The sequence below is a fragment of the Homarus americanus genome, unplaced genomic scaffold (assembly GCF_018991925.1).
Source record: "Homarus americanus isolate GMGI-L3 unplaced genomic scaffold, GMGI_Hamer_2.0 scaffold13662, whole genome shotgun sequence".
Taxonomy (NCBI): Eukaryota; Metazoa; Arthropoda; class Malacostraca; order Decapoda; family Nephropidae; genus Homarus; species Homarus americanus.
The window spans coordinates 30,001-54,709 of NW_024747649.1; the positions used below are offsets into that span (position 1 = coordinate 30,001).

At 38.5% G+C, this 24,709-nt stretch overlaps 1 protein-coding gene across 2 annotated transcripts in view; it reads right to left on the reverse strand.

Annotated features, from left to right (window-relative positions):
- Nucleotides 1-12,691: 12,691 nt before the first annotated feature.
- The window catches only part of LOC121879819 (probable glutamate receptor), a 32,653-nt gene continuing 20,635 nt past the window's right edge, over nucleotides 12,692-24,709 (reverse strand). The window contains exons 12-13 of one of the 2 annotated variants that reach the window (XM_042386614.1): nucleotides 18,526-18,643; nucleotides 12,692-13,029 (exon numbers count right to left, since the gene is read on the reverse strand). In XM_042386614.1, coding sequence (XP_042242548.1) covers nucleotides 13,001-13,029; nucleotides 18,526-18,643 — 147 coding nt within the window. In that variant the 3' untranslated portion in view covers nucleotides 12,692-13,000. Of the gene's footprint in view, nucleotides 13,030-18,302; nucleotides 18,644-24,709 lie in introns of those variants that run through there. The other variant, XM_042386613.1, reaches the window with a different exon arrangement.

Consider the following 24,709-nt stretch of genomic DNA (forward strand, 5'->3'; position numbering starts at 1 on the left):
TTCACAAGTCGACTTCTCTAGGTTGATGTTGTTAAGGCTGTATACATTGACAGTATGTGTTCTTCCAATATTAAGTACGCTGCACTTGCTGGTGTTGAATTTCATTTGCCATTTTTCAGACCACCCTGCAGTTTATTTAGATCCTCCTGTAATGCATTTGCATCCTGCCCTGAATTAATTTGCCGCCCTATTTTGGTGTCATCCGCAAACTTGCTTATGTCACTAGGGTGTGTCATATGGAGGCGAATTTTTTTTTTTTGAGTTTGAAAAATCGGCCCATGGTATTAATGATGTAGTTCTATGTGCAGAATCATGTGATATCTTCAGATTTGAAAGGTTTTTATTTTTTGCTAGGTAAATTTTAACTTGAAATCTTATGAAAATTCAGTATTCCCACCCTTTTACCAACACCACTAAATAGCTTATTTAAAGCTGTGTTACATTTTAAATAAATGTTTTCATACTAATGTCATGTGCAATTATTCTCCACTTTCTTTAATAATAACTGATCTACAATATATTATATAAGTCTATGTCGATACATGATACCCCCCAAAAGAAATCTGGATTTAGTAATTGTGGATGAGGATCTCAATAAGAAAGGCACCGAAGGCGAGGCAACATCCAAGCAGCGACAGGTAGAAGGCTCCCTGAAGGTGGTCCAACGTCAGCACCACTTGACCGCTCTCCTGCAGAAAGATGAGGCAAGTATAATGCGTCCCCTGTATTGAGATCTTTTTTATCATCAACATCATGTCCCAGCAATAAGATGTGATGTATTGCTACGACCATAATAGCCTGATGGATACAAAGGCGTTGTCATGATTTAGTATAGTCATACACCATTAGGGTGTGTCATACGGAGGAGAATTTTTTTTGAGTTTGAAAAATCGGCCCATGGTATTAATGATGTAGTTCTATGAATCATGGAGATTCTTCAGATTTCGAAAGTTTTCATTTTTGCAAGGTAAATTTTAACTTGAAATCTTATGAAAATTCAGTATTCCCACCCTTTACCAATACCACTAAATAGCTTATTTAAAGTAAAGTAAATGTATCAGGTTAATTTATTAGGATGAAAATGATCCAGAATAGTGAAACAATGATCTTGACACATTTATTAAATTTAATATTCCTTTAGAAAACAAAATCATCAAATACAAAAACCGGTTTTACTACTACGACCCGGTGTTGCTGCACACCATAGAGAACATGTCTTTCTTGCTTTCTACTCATCACCTCCTGCTGACCACCTGAGCCTGGATGTAGCCTTCCCTCCTCTCCTGGCTGTACGATGTGACTGCTGGCCTCGGCCACTTGCTGTACACACAACGCCTATACTCTGGGTGCGAGGGCCAGGCAGGGACATGCATAGGGTTGTCCAGAAAGCCTGACTTGAACATTGGTGAGGCTGCAGGTAAGAGGGCTCACTGCCAGCCTGGATGTTATCCAGATCTATGAGATCAGTGAGGGTCTTGGCACCTAGATTGACTTCAGGAGTCCTTGAAACATTCAACTTAATTCATTTTTTCAGCACGGGTTCACCAGGGACGTTCTTGTCTCACAAATTTGCTTAGCTTTTTTCTCAGAAGTATATGAAGCGGTAGATAATGATAAGTCATATGATATAATTTATTTAGATTTTGTAAAGCATTCGATAGAGTCCCTCATGAGAGATTGATAAGGAAGGTAGAAGCACATGGAATAGGTGGATCATTATTAAAATGGATTAGGTCATGGTTAACTGGTAGGAAACAAAGAGTCAGCATAAATGGATTAAAGTCAGACTGGGGTGCGGTCAAAAGCGGAGTTCCCCAGGGATCTGTATTAGTCCTCTGCTGTTTGTTATATTCATAAATGATCTTGATTTGCATAACTAGTAGGATTAGTAAATTTGCAGATGATACCAAAATGGGGAGAGTGATAAATTCAGACAGTGACTTTGAACACCTTCAAAGAGATCTAGATACCTTACATGAGTGGTCAGTAGACTGGCAAATGAATTTTAATACTGATAAATGCAAGGTACTACAGATAGGAAGACGAATACAAACGTTAAGTATAAACTAGGTAACACGGAAATAGACAACTCAGTTTGTGAAAAAGATCTAGGTGTATTTGTTAGCAACGACTTGAAACCTAGAAAACAATGTATTAGCGTTCGCAACAAGGCAAACAGGATTCTTGGGTTCATATCTAGGTCTGTGACTAACAGAACTGCTGACGTTATCTTGAAACTTATTTTGCATTAGTGAGGCCACACATGGATTATGCGGTTCAGTTCTGGCCTTATTATAGAATGGACATAGATTCTTTGGAGAGAGTACAAAGAAGAATGGCAAAAATGATCCATAATATTAGAAACCTTCCATATGAAGAAAGACTGAAAAGCTTAGGCTTACATTCATTAGAGAGGCGTAGAGTTGGGGAGATATGATAGAGGTGTACAAGGGGTAAGTGGGATTAACAAGGGTAAAATGGAAGATGTTCTGAAGCTCAGTAATAACGAAATAACTAGAACAAATGGCTTTAAATTAGATAAATTCCGATTCAGAAAGGATATAGGCAAGCACTGGTTTGTAATAGAGTTGTTGGATATGTGGAATAGGCTACCGAGTGCTATAGTAGGATCGGGGACGCTAGGGCTTCAAGACGAAGTTGGATAGGCACATGGAAGTGCTGGGATGGGTGTGAAAGGGATCTGCTCCTGTATGGGCCAGTCGGCCTCCCTGCAGTATCCCACTTTCTTATGTTCTTATGTTCTTATGTTCTTCCTGACCCTGGAAGGAATCGTCACCAACTGATTCGTCATGCCCAGATCCTCTCATAAGTCTCATATCCAAGATTTTTGACTGCCACTCTTCTTCCTCTCATCCTTACTGCAGAGCATTGTCTGCAGAACTGCCCTCGGGATGAGCATACCAGGAAGATCTCCCCTACAGTCTGCTCCACAATCGAACAACCTTCCTTGGCTGGGACTCTCAGGAGCTCAAGCTGGAAGAGAACATGCTGCCTGACCTTCGGAGAACGATGACTTGACCTTGGTGTTGAACCAATTTGGCAAGTAGACACTCACGATGAATTGGACAATAGTCTCAGGTTGTGGCTGGTTCCTCTTCAGTTTATGATGAGCGACCCAAATTCTGCAGAACCTGAGAGCCGTTGTGAGCCACCTAGAATGTGAGACTGGACCTATCTGCAGGTAAGTTAAGTCTATCAGGCATGACCCCAGTTTTGATGGCACTGCAAATCATGTAACCATAGTACTGTTCAGTACTCAGGTCGTCAATGACAGTATGTGCAAGCTCAACGAGTGGAGGGCCAACTGTGATTTTTTCAAAGCTCGGATTTATTTCTAACTCAGTGGCAGAGTCCAGCATCTTGCCAAGAGGACCAGACCATCTGTTGTTTGAAAGAGTCTTGCCATCCAGCTCCTGGATCAGATGTCTGAGTGGCAACTCGTTGGTGTGGAGGTCACAACCAATCCAGACCAGCTTCCTCCCAATCTTCCGCTCTATCCACTGTGGCGATCTCCCTTGCCACCCTGTGTTCGTGCTGGTGCTGTCCTCCAATGGCCTGCAGGGTCTGGCTGGTCTACGTTCCTCTCTCTGAGCCAGTTCACACAATGTTATCTGCCACTATCTCAGCTGGTTTCTGATGTCATCTTTCTCTGGAGTGAATGCCACAATACTTCCTCCTGGTTCACTGCAGCAGGAGTAGTGTTCCTCCTTCACCATGGCAGGGAACAACTTGTCAGAATTTCCAACTTTCATGAACACTTTAGTGTCATCCCTTCTCCCATCAAAGAACAAACAATTGATTCCATTTTCTCTTATCCCCTTATCAAACTCCTCTTCTAGGTTACTGACAAGTTTCTCCTGAGCTTTCCTTACTTTGTTATGATCTATCACCAGGTGAACATCATCAGGTGTTATCAAACCACCGTCAATCCAGGCAGCTGTTGTTATCTCTGCAGTTTCTCTGAGACCAGTGTGGTGTCGAATGCTGGCCAGAGCTATGCTCGGGATATCTTTCCTATTTCCTGAATGTTGGTGCCTGGAAGGTTTGGGGATCATTATTTTCGGGTTAGGACAAAGTCACCATTCTCCCGGTCAGCACTCTCCGGATCAGCCATGGGAAGCTGGTTGTCCCTGAATCAGCTTGACTCTCCAATCATCGGCCTTTTTTACTCTCACCCTGGCCTTCTGCAAGTCTCTTTTCCTCGGCAACTCTTTCCTCTTTGTCTCTGTGGCAGCCTCTCTGTCTCTTGACCCGGAATATCTTTGGCTAGAAATTATGAGAGCCCCTATACTGCCAGTCTTCTCTCTCTGTGCTTTGACAAATGCCAGTTCGATCACAGGAATCTTCAGTTCACGCTTGCAAATACAGGAGATGTGGGCCTCGGATTTACAGTCACGATCGCATCCAAACTCAGGACAGAGAACAATTGGGCACTTGCAAGTAATTATGTCAAATAACTGGTCCAGTTGCTTGGCAAAGCTGTCCTTAACTGCAAGTCTTCCTCTCCCAAGAGAGATATCTCTTGCCTTTTCCCAACTGGCTAGCAGTCTCTCACTAATCTTCTTCTGACTTGTTATGACTGGAGGCTTGAACTGAGCGTTAGCCAGAGTGTACTGTGCCAAGACAGCTTTGGTCATATCACTGGTAATGTCTTTGTTTGTGTAAGTTCTTTGGTTCTTTTAACTGATTTGCCTGATTAAAACACCGTATCTCAAAGCATCTCTCAATGTAGGCAACTCCGACTTCAGGAGCTCTTTCCCAGACCCAAGATAGTGACTGAGATGGCTGGATTTTTGGTTCCTCGTCCTGACACAAGCAGCCATCGCAAATATTATCAACTTATAAATGCATCAGAATCTGAAACAGAAAAAAATATTGTTAGTTGGGTTGTTAAAGAATGAAGTCAGAAAGCAATGTTCACTATTTAATTGTAATGCACTAATGCAGCTGTACGTTAGATTTTCGATAAATTTCACGCTAAAATTTACCTAGTAAAAGGTTGCAAAATATTAAAACTGAAATTATTTTCTGTTTATATACACTAAAATCTACCAAAAAAGTGATGGGCCATTAGTTTTAGCTGATCTTCCCTCCTATGACACACCCTATTATGTCACTGCTGATCCCAGTATCTAGATCGTTTATGTAGATTATGAACAAGAGTGGGCCTAGTACTGACCCCTGGGGAACCCCACTGGTTACACCGCCCCACTCAGATTTAACACCATCTACGCTGACCCTCTGCGTTCTATCAGTGAGCCATGATTTTATCCAATTTAAAATTATCCCCTCGATACCATGAGCCTTAATTTTTCTCAGAAGCCTCTAATGCGGTACTCTGTCAAATGCTTTGCTGAAGTCTAAGTAAATAACATCGTAATTTTCGTCATTATATACTACCTCGAAGACTTTCCTAAAAAAGTCAGCATATTTGTTAGACAAGATTTTCCCTTTGTAAACCCATATTGAGAGTCGTAGATCAATTTGCTTTTCTCTAAATGCGATCGGATGCTATCTGCTATAATTGATCGGCTGGTAATTTGACGCTGATGACGGTGTTGTGTATGCATCTATGTCTAAGCCTTTTGTTCCAAACTGTCCAGAAAGATTCACCAAAGCAATCCAAGCCCTTAAGAAAAATAAGGATCTACATGTCACTAGAGCAGATAAAGCCAACACAGAAGTGATTTTAAACAAAGATGATTATATTTCTAAAATGAATGACCTTTTATGATGCTGCAACATATTCTAAGTTCATAAATAATCCTCTCAACACAGTTAACACCCAGTTCAAGAAAAAACTGAAGTCTCTATTGAGAGGCAAAGCTACTCTCATTAAACATCATACTTCAACGTCCCCTCCACTGCCATACATGTCCAGTTTAATCAAGAGCTACAAGCCCAATAACCCAGCAAGACCCATCAATAGCTCAGTTGGGTCAATCTCTTATACATTATCTAAATGGTTAGTTTCACTTACTAAATCCCTTGGTTGGCAACATTTCTAACTCTAATATTAAGAATAATATGGATCTGGTTGATAAACTCAATAACTTACACATTAATTATGATTATAAACTGGTCAGTTTTGATGTAACATCACTCTTTACAAAGGTCCCAGTTGATGATTTACTAGAGTTCCTCATAGATTCCCTGGATAATATTTCATTGCCCGTCGCGAAAGACGACTTCATCGAACTCATCAAACTATGTATTAAGGATTGTAAATTTGAATTCAATGGAGAATATTATGTTAAAAATTTGGTATGGCAGTGGGTAATCCACTCTCACCTGTATAAAGCAACCTATATATGGAATTCTTTGAAAAGAAACTACTAAGTAATATTTTACCACCTTCAGCAGTCTGGTTTAGATATGTAGATGATGTATTATGTCTCTGGCCAAGAAATGAGAACCTAAAAGCTTTCCTGCCACAACTTAACAACTTAGACCCTCTATCAAATTCACTGTGGAATTAGATAATGATTGTAAATTGCCTTTCCTAGACTGTCTGATACACAGAATAGGTAACACCTTTAAGTTCAGTATTTATAGGAAACCTACTAATGTGTGTTCATACATTCATTATTATTCTGCCCACCATAATAGAGTCAAATAGTAAGTATTTTCATCAATGTTTCTACGTGCTTTGAGAATTTGCAGCCCGGAATGCATTGATGAGGAATATAAATACATCTATAATAATGGCTTGAACCTTAAATACCCTAGATCTTTCATAGACAAATAAGAAGATAAGAACATAAGAAAATAAGGAGTCTGCAAGAGGCCGGTTGGCCTGTGCATGGCAGCTCCTGTCGAGAGTTACTACCACTCTCTATCATCCATGAATCTATCTAGCCTCCTTTTGAAACTTTTCTCTAGAGTTCCTCGCACTTACTACAAAGTTGCTAAGCTTGTTCCACCTGTCCACCAATTCTATTTGTGAACCAGTTTCTTCCTATCTCCCTCCTAAACCTAAACTTATCCAACTTGAATCCGTTGCTCCGAGTCCTATCCTGCTCGGATATTATAAGAACTTTATTTATATCCCCTTTATTGATTCCTTTCACCCACTTAAATACTTCTATCATATCTCCCCGCATTCTTCGTCTTTCTAGGGAATGCAAGTTAAGTTTCTATAACCTATCCTGATATGGAAGGTTTCTAAGTCCCGGAATCATTTTCGTCATTCTTCGCTGCACCGACTCTAGTGAATTGATATCCATTCTATAATAAGGGCACCAGAGCTCAACCGCATAATCGAGGTGCGGCCTGACTAGCGCAAAATATAGTTGCAATAAGACCTCTGCACTCTTGTTACTTACACTTCTAGATATAAAACCCAATACTCTGTTTGCCTTATTTCGAACATTAACGCACTGTTTTCTAGGCCGTAGGTCCGGGCTTAGAAGTACCCCTAGGTCTCTTTCACAAGTCGACTTTTCTAGGTTGATGTTCTTAAGGCTGTATGCATTGACAGTATTTGTTATTCCAATATTAAGTACGCTGCACTTGCTGGTGTTGAATTTCATTTGCCATTTTTCAGACCACCCCTGCAGTTTATTTAGATCCTCCTGTAATGCATTTGCATCCTGCCCTGAATTAATCTGCCGCCCTATTTTGGTGTCATCTGCAAACTTGCTTATGTCACTGCTGATCCCAGTATCTAGATCGTTTATGTAGATTATGAACAAGAGTGGGCCTAGTACTGACCCCTGGGGAACCCCACTGGTTACACCGCCTCACTCAGATTTAACACCATCTACGCTGACCCTCTGCATTCTATCGGTGAGCCATGATTTTATCCAATTTAAAACTTTCCCTCGATACCATGAGCCTTAATTTTTCTCAGAAGCCTCTGATGCGGAACTCTGTCAAATGCTTTGCTAAAGTCTTAGTAAATAACAATATAATTTTTGTCTTTATCTACTACCTCGAAAACTTTCCTAAAAAACGTCAGCAGATTTGTTAGACAAGATTTTCCCTTTGTAAACCCATGTTGCGAGTCGTAGATTAATTTGCTTCTCTCAAGATGGGATCAGATGCTATCTGCTATAATTGATTCAAGAAATTTCCCCACTATTGACGTCAAACTGATCGGCCAGTAATTTGACGCTGATGCTCTGTCTCCCTTTTTTAATATGGGTACTACATTTGCCTCTTTCCACAAGTCTGGCACAACTCCGGTGTCTAATGATTTTGTAAATAAATTTACGAGGGGTGCGCTAATCTGTTCCCTGCACTCTTTCAAGACTCGAGGGAAAATTTCATCCTCCCCTGGGGATTGTCTTCTTTAGTTTATTTATCCTCTTAAAATCATCCTCTTTTCTGATAGTGATATTCTGTAATTTCTCTTCTTCCTTTCCCTAAATATCAGTTCCACCTCTGGAATTTACTCACGAATTTCTTCTGTGAAAACTGATAAGAAGTAGTTGTTCATTGCTTTGCTTATTGGTGTTATATATAGACCACCAAATTTGAGTAGGAACGATGGTAAATTGCTATGGGAGGAAATAAAGAAGGCATCTGATAGAAACAATGTATGTATTCTAGGCGATTTCAACTTTTCAGGCATAGATTGGAAAAATCAACTTAGCGATAATGAATCTGAAGATTTTCTAGAAGTAGTACAAGATAGTTTTTATATCAATTCATAAACTCGCCCACTAGAGGAAATAATATCCTCGATTTAGTTCTCAGTAATAATGAAAATCTAGTAAAAGATGTTGAGATTGGAGACGAACTAGGAAACAGTGATCATAAAGCCATATATTTTAACATAATATGGGATGGCAGGAAAAAGGAAAATTCGGCCTTGATCCCGGATTTTAGGAAGGCTAATTACGGTAGCTTAAGGAGAGACCTAAGGGATGACCCTATGGTCAAAAGATTAATCCCCCACACACCTCCGGAAACTGTCAACTTAGGACGGGATAACCCCGAATTTAATTTAGCAGCTACTTATGAACAATTTATTGCGACAATCAATAATGCCCAAAATAAACACATCCCTAAAAGAAAATTCAGATCGATACGGAACCAACCAAATGGATGAATAATAGACTCTTAGATCTTCTAGGAAAAAGAAAGGAGTATATAGAAAAGTTAAGAAAGGCGAAAATCACTTACTTGGTTACTATCAGAACCTAACAAGACAGGTAAAAACAGAAATTCGGAAAGCAAAGAGAAATTATGAAATCAAGGTAGCAAACGAATCGAAAAATAACCCCAAAGCTTTTTATCAATTGTATAAATCAAAGGTTAGAGATACAATAGGTCCCCTTAAAACTACGACAGGAGAAATGACTGATGATGAGTTAGAAATGTGTAGTACAAAATAAGAATAGTTATTCAGCCCCAGATTCACAAATGAAAACCAGCACAGTTTCCTAGAAGTTCATATATAACTAATAGTATAGAAAATATGTTGATGAATATCAATATTACTAGTAACGATGTGCTTAAAGAAATTAACAAACTGAAGCCTCATAAATCGCCTGGTCCAGACGAGGTATATGCTAGAATATTAAAAGAATGTAGAGATGAGTTGAGTAATCCATTAGCAGTTTTATTTAATAAGTCATTAGAATCGGGCCTAGTGCCAGAAGTTTGGAAACTTGCAAATGTAGTTCCGATTTTCAAAAAAGGTGATAAATCAATTGCATCAAATTACCGTCCCATTAGTCTCACGTCAATCATAGGCAAGTTGCTAGAGTCAATTATTGCTACGAAAATCAGAAGCCATCTTGAAACATTCAACTTAATTCATTCTTCTCAGCACGGGTTCACCCAGGGACGTTCTTGTCTCACAAATTTGCTTAGCTTTTTCTCAGAAGTATATGAAGCGGTAGATAATGATAAGTCATATGATATAATTTACTTAGATTTCAGTAAAGCATCTTGATAGAGTCCTCATATTTATACAGCAGAAGCACATGGAATAGGTGATCATATTAAAATGGATTAGGTCAGGTTAATCAGGAAAACAAAGAGTCAGCATAAATGGATTAAAGCTGACTGGGTGCGGTCAAGCGGAGTTCTAGGACTTGTATTAGGCCCTCTGCTGTTTGTTATGTCTATTAATGATCTTGATTTAGGCATAACTAGTAGGATTAGTAAATTTGCAGATGATACCAAAATGGGTAGAGTGATAAATTCAGACAGTGACTTTGAACACCTTCAAAGAGATCTAGATACCTTACATGAGTGGTCAGTAGACTGGCAAATGAATTTTAATAGTGATAAATGCAAGGTACTACAGATAGGGAAGACGAATACAAACGTTAAGTATAAACTAGGTAACACGGAAATAGAAAACTCAGTTTGTGAAAAAAATCAAGGTGTATTTGTTAGCAACGACTTGAAACCTAGAAAACAATGTATTAGCGTTCGAACAAGGCAAACAGGATTCTTGGGTTCATATCTAGGTCTGTGAGTAACAGAACTGCTGACGTTATCTTGAAACTTTACCTAGCATTAGTGAGGCCACACATGGATTATGCGGTTCAGTTCTGGTGTCCTTATTATAGAATGGACATAGATTCTTTGGAGAGAGTACAAAGAAGAATGACAAAAATGATCCATAATATTAGAAACCTTCCATATGAAGAAAGACTGAAAGCTTAGGCTTACATTAGGAGAGGCGAGAGTTAGGGAGATATGATAGAGGTGTACAAGTGGGTAAGTGATTAATAAGGGTAAATAGATGTCTCTAGCTCAGTAATAACGAAATAACTAGAACAAATGGCTTTAAATTAGATAAATTCCGATTCAGAAAGGATATAGGCAAGCACTGGTTTGGTAATAGAGTTGTGGATATGTGGAATAGGCTACCGAGTGCTATAGTAGGATCGGGGACGCTAGGGAGCTTCAAGACGAAGTTGGATAGGCACATGGAAGTGCTGGGATGGGTGTGAAAGGGATCTGCCCTGTATGGGCCAGTCGGCCTCCTGCAGTATCCCACTTTCTTATGTTCACTGACTTTAAAGGCCCAACTTTGTCCTTGACTTTTGTTCTATATACCTGGAAAAATCCCTTGGAATTCGCCTTGGATTCTCTTGCTATTTTGATTTCATAGTCTCTCTTTGCTTTCCTTACATTTTTTTTAACATTCCTAGATAGTTCATTATACCTATTTCTGAGCTGCTCCTCCTCCTTTAATTTCGTATATATTCCTTTCTCTATTCCTATGTCATGTTTAAGTTTTTTGGTCATCCACCTTGGCTCATTCTTATTTGACCTAATTTTTCTGTATGGTAGATTTTGTTCTTGTGATTTATGTAGTATACTAATAAATATATTATAGTCATGATCAATTGTTGTGTCATCTATGACCTCACCCCTTCCTACTGGGACTGACGTGACTATACCCAGGTGATCTCACCTAGGTACCTTCTTAATCCCTGATAATTATCCGCCAACCGAAAGTTTGGGACTCTGACAATATTGTCATTGTTTTTTGTTTCCCAATTTAGGGTGAACCTGATTTCTCTGTGATCACTGTTACCTAGTTCTTCCCCTACTGTGATATCTCTGATAATATTTTCTTTATTTGTTAACCAATTGGTTGCATTTATAAAGTTCCTTGCAAGGAACGTAATATGTTTTACTTATGCCAGACAGGTAATGATCTTGTAACTAGAATCAAACAACACAAATACAGTGTTAGGACAGTCCGACTGGCCCACACTTGGCAGCCCCATTCACACCCTACCCCCATCGCCCATAATATCCACCCAACCTATGTTTGAAGCTACCCAGCGTTTTCGAGTTAATGATGATATTTGGTAACTTGTTCCACTTGTCCACTACTCTATTTCCAAACCAATGTTTACCTATCACGCGCCTAAACCTAAATTTGTCTAATTTAAAACCATTGCTGCGAGTTCACTCCTGGTCGCAAAATTTAAGTATCTTTGTTATATCACCTTAGTTTACCCCTGACTTCCATTTATACACCTCGATTATATCGGCCCTCACTCTACGTTTCTCAAGTGGTGCAAATTAAGATGTTTTAATCTGCCTCTGTACTCAAGGTTCCTAATGCCCGGGATTAATCTTGTCATTCTCCTCTGAATTCTATGGATTCTAAATTCTCTCTGTAGTATTACAGCTAGAAGCAGCTTGAAAGCGATTCAGTTTGAAAATATTTGCTTGTGAGATTAAATATATTCAGTAATATATACCAATATATATATACCAAACATCATCTTTAACTCGAACACGCTGGGCATCTTCAATTACAGGTTGGACGGATATATGAGCGATAGCGATTTGCTGTAAATGGGAATGCCCAGTATGGGCCAGTAGGCCCGCTGCAGTTTCCTCCAGTCTTTTTTTTGTTTTTTCTCTCTCTCTCTCTCTCTCTCTCTCCTCTCTCTCTCTCTCTCTCTCTCTCTCTCTCTCTCTCTCTCTCTCTCTCTCTATATATATATATATATATATATATATATATATATATATATATATATATATATATATATATATATATATATATATATATATATATATATATATATATATATATATATATATATATATATATATATTATTGTATATATACTTTTTTTTTCCATCATCAACCGCGCAGATTATTTGGATATAATATTTCGCGTTGACAAAAAAACCCAGACAGATTTCGATTATGTATTTTAATCACTGCAATTTTACACAGGAAGATGAGGGCTGATTGTCTGCACGATGTGATCTGCACTAATAGTATAGAGGGTAGGAGTCATTTTTGTAGGCCAACGGAGATCTAGACACTGAGGGAGTGATGGTGGTATTGTGCTTTTTCATGACTTTAAGAGGTCTGCCACTACGAGGTCTTGTGTTGACGTGACCTTCTCGTTTCCAGCGTTTGATCCACCTGCACACAGTCGATGCACTCTTACCTGTTGCTCGTGCAATGGAACGGCAGGTCATCCCGTCCATCCACATGTACACTATCTTAATGCGCTCAGTCAAGTCTGTCGGCTTATTAGGACGCCGAAACGTCATTCTTGTTTTCTATAAAAGAAAATAATGGTAAGTCGAGAAATTTAGAAGACTTATGATTAATTCTTAATGACGTCTGTGCGATATTTTTACGAGCAGTAAGTTGAACCATACCAGAGAGTACGGCAGCAACATAGTAGGTAGGGCAACTCTGTCCAGATATTATATGATTGATTAAATTTCACAAAAGTCAACTTAGTTTAACATATGTGTTGGACTCTCATCTTGTGTGTGATGATATAAATAACTGAATGATTATTGATAACAGAGACAACAATATAAAAGGAATACAACAAATTAACAATAATGACACAACAGACTTGATTATGACTAATATCAAATTTTCGCATATGAAAAATCTGTTATTTTCATTTTTATAGTTTCTTCTATCAATCCTCGTCGATACTCGTGAGAATTTTTTTTAATGATTTTGTTTTCACGGGTAAGATGGCTAAATGATTATATTATTTAATATATCTACTTGACATATGTGTGTGATCAATTGTTAAAGTTTTGCCTTTGTTCGAAAAAATCGTTTATAAAACATTCAATAGATATTATTTTCTATGTAGCATTAATTTGACATACAAATGTAACTAATATCGAAGCTCATTATTAGTGGCTTACCCTAAAAAGGTAAAAATTTTTAACGATATCAGGAATGAGTAAGAGAAGGCGTTGAACGACTCACAGGGTGTGAACTGTAGGTCACAGAAGACACTTGGTGACGGGGCGCGGTGGACGACTTACAGGGTGTGAACTGTAGGTCACAGGAGACACTTGGTGACGGGGCGCGGTGGACGACTTACAGGGTGCGAACTGTAGGTCACAGGAGACACTTGGTGACGGGGCGCGGTGGACGACTTACAGGGTGTGAACTGTAGGTCACAGGAGACACTTGGTGACGGGGCGCGGTGGACGGAGGTGCGAACTCTACAGGAGCGGTGATGGGGGACGTGGACTTACAGGGTGCTGAACTGTAGGTCAGGAGACACTTGGTGAGAGGGCGCGGTGGACGACTTACAGGGTGTGAACTGTAGGTCACAGGAGACACTTGGTGATGGGGCCCGGTGGACGACTTACAGGGTGTGAACTGTAGGTCACAGGAGACACTTGGTGATGGGGCCCGGTGGACCAGAACAATGAAGAGAGAACATCTCTGTCGCTCTTTTTATTTGCTCGCTCACTCACTCACTGAATGTCAATCGTCGACGTTAATTATTAATGTTTTTTATACTTATCTATAGAACTTTAAGGATTAATCTAATAAGAGGCAAGTTCTGCATCTAATAATTTTAAGCACGATATATAATTATAATTGATTTCTACGAAGGTCCTACCCTCCAATGTTGAGGAGAATGTGAACGAAAAAATTAGTTCTCTGAGAATTGAGAGCTTAGTCTTTCCATTTTATGAACTGCAATATTGATTTCATGTCCATGTATTCTTCCTTCATCTCTTTGACTACCTACAGTATGTATCCAACTGCACACGTGTGTGTGTGTGTGTGTGTAATAATAATAATAATAATAATAATAATAAGATAATACTAACACTATAATAATAATAATTATTAATAATAATAATAATAATAATAATAATAATAATAATAATAATAATAATAATAATAATAATAATAATAATTATAATAATAATAATAATTAACAGTTTAATGAAAAAGTATGGCAGCCTAAAAGGCTGAAAATATACAATCAACAGACATGAAAATGGGTTAATTGATTGACAAATAATACACAAGTAACAAGTGATACAAATATTATATATACAGGTATTAACAAAGGGAGAGAAGATCATTCAACAAGGAATTTTCAGTAGAGTAACAGTGTAAAAGTAAGATTCGCAGGGCGTAAGCACATTGGTTAACTACGAGTTGTTGATATTTTTTCATAATGGTCGGAAATGGGCTGTGCTTATAGCGATCAGTACAAGTTCGTAGGGTCTGGGTGCGGATATGGGATCTCGGGTGGGAGCAGGAGACGGTGGAGAACCCTCTCCTCAAATTTGCAGAAGAGGTCGTGGTGATGATCATAGAGAAGCGAGAGGGTCAGTGTGCTGAGCGCTTCTTTATATGTGGAGTAGAAGCGGGGGATAATCTTGCACGCTTTTGCACTTTTTCAATGTGTTTCTGTTGTGTGGTATTTAGGGAGGAAGGCCAGGCAGTGGAAGCATAGGTGAGCTTGGGAAGTATGATTGCTAAGTACGTATGTAAGAACTGAGAAGCTAGGGCGCGGGAACTCCGAGGGGTTGGGGGTAACGGAGGAGGTGAAGACGAAAATTTGGAGGATTTGACAATTGTACTGACAGGTGTTTTCCAATTTAGTTTGTTATTTATAGTGACGCCGAGGAGCTTATTGGAGCCCACAACCTGGAGAGGTTTATCTGTATAACATTGATCATGGTATGATTGGTGGTAAAATGGTTGTTGGTGGCCTAATTTTGGAGACTGTTCAATATTTCAATATATTCTGGAGGGCGCTGTAATCGGGGGCCGATTTGTTCACACTGACCCCAATGGCGGAGTCGTAGACATATTTCCAGCGGACGGAAGTTTTTCTTAGGACATCATTGCTAAGGGTGAGGAAGCAAAGCGGTCCCATCTTGGTGCCTTGAGGAAGCTACAGGTGACTGAAAGGTGGAAACAGTCCCTCAAAAGTGCACCGCTTGGTGTCGGTTACTAAGGAAGTCTATAAGTCATGGTATAAGACTAAAGCGAAGCCCAAGGTTGGTGGCTTTGTTGATAATTTTATTGTGGTTTACTAGGTCGAATGCCCTAGTAAAGTCAATGAAGACGGGAACCACAGACGTCTTGCGTTTTTCCAAATAGCAATATATGTAGTCGAAAAAGCTGACAAGACAGTGGTTGGCGGAGGAAGCTTTTATAGTGCGAAATTACTGAGGATCTATAGCGCCTACAATATCAGCATAAGCCCCGACAAAACGAACTTGCGCAGATTAGGCTGGGTATTGGGATGAAGGTAATGGATCGTAACTGGTTTAAGGATCGTGGGCTCGTTGACTTGGGCACTGGTGACACATACGAAGACTTCCAGTTTGCTAAACGTCTAGCTTAGCAGATGGGTTTAACTAGTTTTGGGAGAACTTCTTTTAGAGCTTCATTGGTACGTCACTGGGGGTGGTGGAGCACTTGATCTTCTGTGTGTGTGTGTGTGTGTGTGTGTGTGTGTGTGTGTGTGTAGGTGAAAATAATCTTCGAACACGTGAGGGCAGTAGAAGTTGATCATTAGTCTGATCATTTTACGGAGATCATCTTAAAACATTTCTTATCTCCCTGGGAGTCTATATATCAAATGTCCAGATTAGGCTAATAACACAAGAATTAAAGACTATAAATATCACCAAAATAGCCACCAAGAAAATAAATAATTCATAACACGTGGCCAAGCTGATTTTATTATAACAATCCTTGAAATAATCTTAAAGTATTGGGTAAAAATGGAGACTTGTAAAATATCATAGACTTTAAGACCTTAGAGAGTCTGACTTGTTTGGACTGTGTTTTCACGTGCTACACAACACACCGACCTACCAGTGGCCTATATTCCGGTACATGGTGGCGTGTCTGCCCTCATACTGAGATAAAGACCGTCTGTAGAGCTGACTCCATTTTTCGGACATTATTTCGAAAATCAGCTAATAAAAAAAAATAATCTAGTAAATAACTTTGGGTTGAAAACTATCCTCTTGGTGAGGAAGGAGTTTTGTCTGATTGCTAAATCATGAGATAATTGCAAAAATCTTACTCAATTAGAGGTTGCAACCACTGTTATATAAAACAGTAGAAGAAAGAAAAGGGGAATAAATGACACAGCATCAGCTTAGAGTTTAATTACGTCAACAATATATAATATTACTGTAGATATATATAAAATGAATCGCCCTGAAAGAATCTTTATTGCCCTAAAATTATCAAACAACTTTTGAGTTCCACCACCCCCCCCCCCCAAAAAAAAAACACTGTTCTAGCTATATATAAATATTTGATCTAATTTATACTGGTGATTATCCTGCTTGAGTTTGGTTGACTCTGGGTTGATGGTAGCCAACAATATTAGTCTCACTGAATTAATAAATCCCAGTAACAATGAAAAACAGAAAATGATCACAATGCCTCAGTTTGTTTAACACCCGAAGATAAGAAATGTAATAGTCAGCACCAATCACTGACAGATGCCAACTGAACCTATACAGAACTTTCGGATCCTGAAGTTGAACTAACACAGTATTTTCTTCAACATGCTCTATCATGAAGCTCCGTTAGAGCACAGCGAAATTCAAGCTCTCAAAAAAATTCCAATGAATCATCTATTTACAAAAGAAGTCACGGTCCCATTTGGTACGGGAGCTATTGACCAACCCGCAAACACACATGGTCATAAATCCCTGGGGTAAAACCAAACACGAACTCTCTTTTCCCGGGCGCTTTGTTACTTCTCTGAAATTAATCCGGTGTTTTATTTTTTCCTCTAAAACTTTTCATCTGACGTTTTGTAAATCTCTATTACTCTAGAGCAATTTTGTTTTCAATGTTTTCATTCAAAAAACTTATATCTGAGTGGATCTTATTTTTTACTTTATCTTAGGAGAGTGTGACGCAGGTTGACCAGGCTTAAGAGAGTAATTTGAGAACAATGTTACTGGAGAGACACAAATACATTTGTAAAAATTACTTTTTCCAATTCTGTGAAAGTTATCTTTGCTATCTTAATATTATATGGTCATCCTTATGTAGCAATACTATGTAATGAAAATAAAATAAATCTGGGATCACCTGAAGAATCGTCACCCCAGGATATCCTACCTGAAGAATTGTCACCCCAGCCTGCTCCACCTGAAGAATCGTCACCCAGCCCACAGAAAATATAATTTGTATAATTAGGATAACATAAATACATTCCTTTGTGTTATGCTTCTTTATTGCGAAAAGTTTAAAGAAACAAATAATAAGAATAATATACACCTAACCTAACCTGACTTAACCATGGAGGGTCCTGACCCCACCTGAAGATTTGTCACCCTGCCAAACTCTGGGATGACAATTCTACAGGTGATCCTACATTAGTTTATCATGAATGTGGTAAAGTGAAAAAACATGTCACAAAAAATTTAAGTTTTATATATATATATATATATATATATATATATATATATATATATATATATATATATATATATATATATATATATATATATATATATATATATATATATATATATATATATATATATATTACATTGTGTGTGTATGCATGTGTGTGTGTGTGTGTGTGTGTGTGTATGCATGTGTGTGTGTGTGTGTGTCTGTGTGTTTGTCATACAAAATACGTTAAACGTGTTAGCTTCAATACAACAATTGTAAAAAACAGTAATGTCAGACAACCGTATATATTTACATATTTTTCTAAATATAAATGGTCTGCAGCATATATCAGTTTTGGGTATGATTTGCAACAAGACTTGATTTTTGACTTTTGTAGCAGAAGTAACTGAAGATCTCCACTAGAAGGGCGAGGCAGCAACCCAGTAGCAGCAGGTAGAAGGCACCCTGCAGGTGGTCCAGGCCCAGCACCACTTGACCCGAGTTCTCCTGCATAAGAACAACGCAACTGTGATGATCTTGATGAAAAGTGGCCTTGCATATCTAACGCTCACTGAGGGAAATGCCACATTCCAATGATTTCATGTCAAAAGGGATACTATTCACAAAAGTGCCATGACCCGGTGCCTGAGCCTCGGATATCAATTAATTTACTTGATCGTTAACGCAGCACCTTAGCTATCTCTTGAACTATGTTTAGTATACATGGGTAAAATATGTTATTTATACAATATGCATGAAAACAAGTTTCAATGATATATTAGGATAATGAAACGATTTGCGGACTCTCTCGCTCAAGATTGAAATAGGAAGGCCCTCGCTGAGGACCTGTCTCGAGTGTGTGTGTCATATATATATATATATATATATATATATATATATATATATATATATATATATATATATATATATATATATATATATATATATATATATATATATATATATATATATATAAACACAAGGAGCCTGAAATAGGCCGGTTGGCCTGTGCACGGCAGCTCCTGTCGAGAGTTACTACCACTCTCTATCATCCATGAATCTATCTAGCCTCCTTTTGAAACTTTCCAGCGTTCCAGCACTTACTACAAAGTTGCTAAGCTTGTTCCACTCGTCCACCACCCTATTTGTAAACCAGTTTCTTCCTATCTCCCTCCTAAACCTAAACTTATCCAACTTGAATCCGTTGCTCCGAGTCCTATCCTGCTCGCATATTATAAGAACTTTATCTATATCCCCTTTATTGATTCCTTTCACCCACTTAAATACTTCTATCATATCTCCCTGCACTCTTCGTCTTTCTAGGGAAAGCAAGTTAAGTTTCTTTAGCCTATCCTGATATGGAAGGTTTCTAAGTCCCGGAATCATTTTTGTCATTCTTCGATGCACCGACTCATAAGAACATAAGAACATAAGAATGGAGGAAACTGCAGCGGGCCTATTGACCCATACTGGGCAGTCCCGTTTACACCCAACCCCTATTGCTCATATAAGCATCCAACCTATGTTTGAAGCTATTCAGCGTATTCGAGTTAATGATGATATTTGGTAACTTCTTCCATTCATCCACTACTCTGTTTCCAAACCAGTGTTTACCTATTTCCCGCCTAAATCTAAATTTGTCTAATTTAAAACCATTGTTACGAGTTCGCTCCTGGTTGGATAGTTTGAGTACCTTTGTAATGTCCCTTTGTTTAGCCCTGCCTTCCACTTATACACCTCTATCAGGTCGCCCCTCGCTCTACGTCTCTCGAGGGAGTGCAAATTAAGATGCTTTAACCTGTCTCTATACTCAAGGTTCCTAATGCCCAGGATTAGTCTTGTCATTCTCCTCTGAATTCTTTTCAAGGATTCTATATCCATCCTGTAATACGGTGACCAGAACTGAACTGCGTAATCCAGGTGTGGTCTCACAAGAGCAAAATACGGTTTTAGGATGACCTCGCTAGTCTTGTAACTAACACTCCTTTGTATGAACCCAAGTACTTTATTAGCCTTGTTACGAGCAAAAACACATTGTTTACTTGGCTTAAGGTTCCTACTTATCATTACTCCTAAATCTCTCTCGCAGTCGGATTTCTCTATGGCATCGTTGTTCATCTGGTATCTGGTTTTCCTGTTTACATCTCCTATGCTGAGTACTTTTTACATTTGTCGACGTTGAATTTCATCTGCCATTTTTTCAAGGATTTATCTGAAAAATTTGTTTAGATCTTCTCCTCAGGTTTTGCTGAGTCCTCGCCGATTTGATAACATCGTCCTATTTTAGTGTCATCAGCAAATTTATTTTATGTTGCTGCCAATGCCGATATTTATGTAATGTTTATGTATATAATAAATAATAATGGTCCAAGTATTGGTTTGGGAACCTTAATTTTGGTGAAGGTTCAATGGATTTTAGTGCCGTTAATTACCTCTGCTGTTTCCCGTCCTGCAGAACTAATTCATCCATTTAAGGATGTCACCTTTTGATGCCATGAGCTTTACCTTTTCTAATTAGTCTTTCGAGGACTGTCGAAGGCTTTACAAAGTCGAGATATACCACATCATAATTGTGCCCCTCGTCCACCGATTCGAAAACTGATGAAAAGAATGTTAATAGATTAGTTAGGCAAGAACGTCCGCTTGTGAAGCCATGCTCTAGTGAATTTATATCCATTCTATAATAGGGGCACCAGAACTGAACCGCATAATCGAGGTGCGGCCTGACTAGCGCAAGATATAGTTGTAATAAGACCTCTGCACTCTTGTTACTTACACTTCTAGATATAAAACCCAATACAGTACTCTGTTTGCCTTATTTCGAACATTAACGCACTGTTTTCTAGGCCGTAGGTACGGGCTTACAAGTTCCCCTAGGTCTCTTTCACAAGTCGACTTCTGTATATTTTATTAAGATTTATCTTATCCATGTTTTCATTGTTGATCTACATGAATATATATATATATAATATATATATATATATATATATATATATATATATATATATATATATATATATATATATATATATATATATATATATATATATATATATATATATATGATCTATATATATATATATATATATATATATATATATATATATATATATATATATATATATATATATATATATATATATATATATATATATACAGTATTTACGCTGAGAACCACAAAAAAACAAGAAAACACGAAGTTCCTAAGCGCTTACGTATAATTCACATCTTCAGGCTGAGTATAAATTTAGGAGAAATAATTGACAAGGCTAATATATACAGTAGAGGAGAGAGAGATCAAGTCCCTAGGGACAGGACGTGACGGTAGTAAGGTCATAAGGTAAGATGACCCAACCTTCTCACCTAGTTAAAAATCTTCTTAATTACAAAATTGTCCAGTTTGTACATACCATTACTCAAATTCATGTTGACAGATTCGGTATGTTTAATGAGACTGGATTCTATAATGTTCCTACTAACAATTGAATTACAAGGTAATATTGAGGAGGCATTATCCCAGTCAATGCAATGTTTATTATCCCTCAAATGAACAAACTGAGCATTGGATTTCTGAACTGTCCTAACACTATATTTTTGTTGTTTAAGTCTAGTTATAAGATCTTTTCCTATCTGGCCTAAGTAGAACAGGGTGTATTAAATTTCTTGCAAGGAACCTTGTAAATACAGCCACCTGCATTGTTGGGGGAGCTCTTAATTAAAAAAATTTTTTACAGTGCATGAGTTACTAAATGTTACATTTACGTTCCAGGTTTTCAGTTGAAGAGAAATTTGAGAATTATTTTGTTAAAAGGTAATACTAAGAGATTTTTATTTGTCACGGGTGGGCTCAGGATGAGTTCTATAAAAAGATTTCTTAGTAATATTAAGGCATTTGTCTATAAAGGATCTACGGTACTTAAGGTTCAAGCCAATATTATAGATATATTTATATTCCTCATCAATGAATTCCTCACTCCAACGCTGGTCAATGTCCTGATGAAATATCTAATCAGACTACCTTTCAGACAAACAGCCAAGCTTCTCTGCTATGCAGACAACTTACAGAGCTCATAGTAAGAGGAGCAAACAGACTACTCAACACGCAACACGCACTCCAACTTATAGAAGAGGAGTGCAACAGACTTGGACGCAAGATAAATCCAGCCAAGTCGAAAGCGATGTCCATCTGCACAGACACACCAGACAAGATGCTCTCCATACAAAACACGCCGGTAGTCTGGACCAACACCCACCAGTGTCTTGGAATCTGGTTCGACCAGAAACTCACTTTCAAGCCTCAACTCGAGTATCTCAGGCACAGGACGAAGAGCAGACACAACATAATGAGGTCGCTCACCAACACAACCGCAGGAGCGAACATACACGTGCTTAAAGCCTACTACACGGCCGCCATCAGATCGCTGGTAGATTACAGTGCTCCAGCACTCATTGGACTGAGAGAAGACCAGATAGCTAGGCTAGAAGTTATCCAAAATAATGCTCTCAGGACCTTGCTCGGAGCACTCAGAAAAGATAACCTCCTCGTCCTGAAGAAATTTTTTACTTCTTCAGTTATAGAGGGGGTTACAAAGGTCATCCGTCGACCGAGTGGTGGCCTCATAGTCACCTTCGGTGACTTGAGGTAGGCTGAGCAACTTAGAACTGTTAAAGTTATTAATGACGTCCCCATTATGGTGAAATTTAACTACAATTACAACGCAGTGTGGAAAGTCATTTCTAACACCAAAATACAATATATGGACGTGAAGGAAATAGAAGAAATGACAGAAGACGAAAGAGACGACATATTCGTGTGACGGAAACTGGGCAGACCACATGGAAAATCCACCTCAGCTGTATTTGAATTTTTCCACCATCTACCAACGACCGTTACAAGGGGATGGGACACCATCTCAGTGAAACCCTTCATGTCACGACCTACCAGATTCTTCAAGTGTCAACAGTATTATCACCCAGCTAAAAAATGCAAGGCTTTCAGAGGACGTATGTTCGAGATGTGCTTCTTCTGGACACCAGCATACTGACTACAAGATCATAATCAAGAAATGCGCAGCTTGTGACGGCCCTCACTCCTCCTCCGACCGAGAGTGTCTCAAGTGGAGGGAGGAGTGTAAAGTAGCCAAGGTACGATCAGGGAAGAAGATGAGCTACAAGGAAGCTCTCCTTGTACTGAAGATAGGAAAAAAAGAAGAAACAATAAGCAAACAAGACAGAAGAAAAGAAGAAACAAGAACCAAAGAAAACAAAAGAAAAGAAAAACGAGGAAGAACAAGTGATACTAATATTAAGTAAAACACAACTTATAACCTCCACGAACTAGAATAACAAGGTGTTTGTGAGTGGACCGTCCAAAAGAACAAGTGATGCTAATATTAAGTAAAACACAACTTATAACCTCCACGAACTAGAATAACAAGGTGTTTGTGAGTGGACCGTCCAAAAGAACAAGTGATGCTAATATTAAGTAAAACACAACTTTTAACCTCCACGAACTAGAATAACAAGGTGTTTGTGAGTGGACCGTCCAAAAAAACAAAAAAGGAAAAAACGCCAAAATAACAAGTCTACGGCCGTAATGTCCTAAGATATCGACGGCCAGAAAACAATTCACAACAACATGTCGTGACTCTAGCCGCAGGTTTGCAGCAAGAAGATATCGGAAAGAGCTGGATTCTATTCTACAACTCTGCCATTCCACGTGGTCACGGCGGGGTGGAGTTCTTGCTAGTCCTCGACTTCGTCAGCTAATGATCGTTCAATCGGTCTCCACTTGTGTTTTGGGAGTTAACATCAAGCTAAGAAAATGAAACGTTTTTATGTTCTTGTGTTTATGGTTTTACTGTGTAGCATCCAGACAATAACAGAGACTTCTTGATTTCCTCTACGGTCAAGTAGACGCAGTCGCCCATCGAGACACCATATTAATATTGGGAGATTTGAACGCCACTATGAGAAAATCTGCTAGAGCACAAAACGAGATTTCCAGAGAAAACGCGAATAATAATAATAATAATAATAATAATAATAATAATAATAATAATAATAATAATAATAATAATAATAATAATAATAATAATAATAATAATAATAATAATAAATGGTTTATTAATAGAGTTGCAGCCGGTGGGTGAAAATATGCAGACTTACATTTGATTTAGACATAATGATATAATTTGAGTTGAATACATTTACATGGCTGTACAGTACATAAATCAGGAGTTGTTTATTATTTTAACAAAAGATGGGATGGTGCTATTCTTATATATATCGGTGCGGGCTCTTATGGGCTGAATTTTGTTGTAGTGGTGGACTGTGCGAGGTGGGTGGGGGGCTGCCGGTGGCAGGAGGTGGCCATGAGAGAGTGGTGCATTAGTTGGCTGCCAAACCTTTCCAGTGCTTGGTGGTGGAGGTCACTGAGGGATGGCATTTCCAGGGTGGAGAGAGTGTTGATGTAGCCGGAGTATTCTGCACCGAAAATGATTCTGCAGGCCCTTTTCTGTACCTTCTCTAGCCGACGTTGTTGGATGGAGTTGAGAGAAGACGACCAGGCTG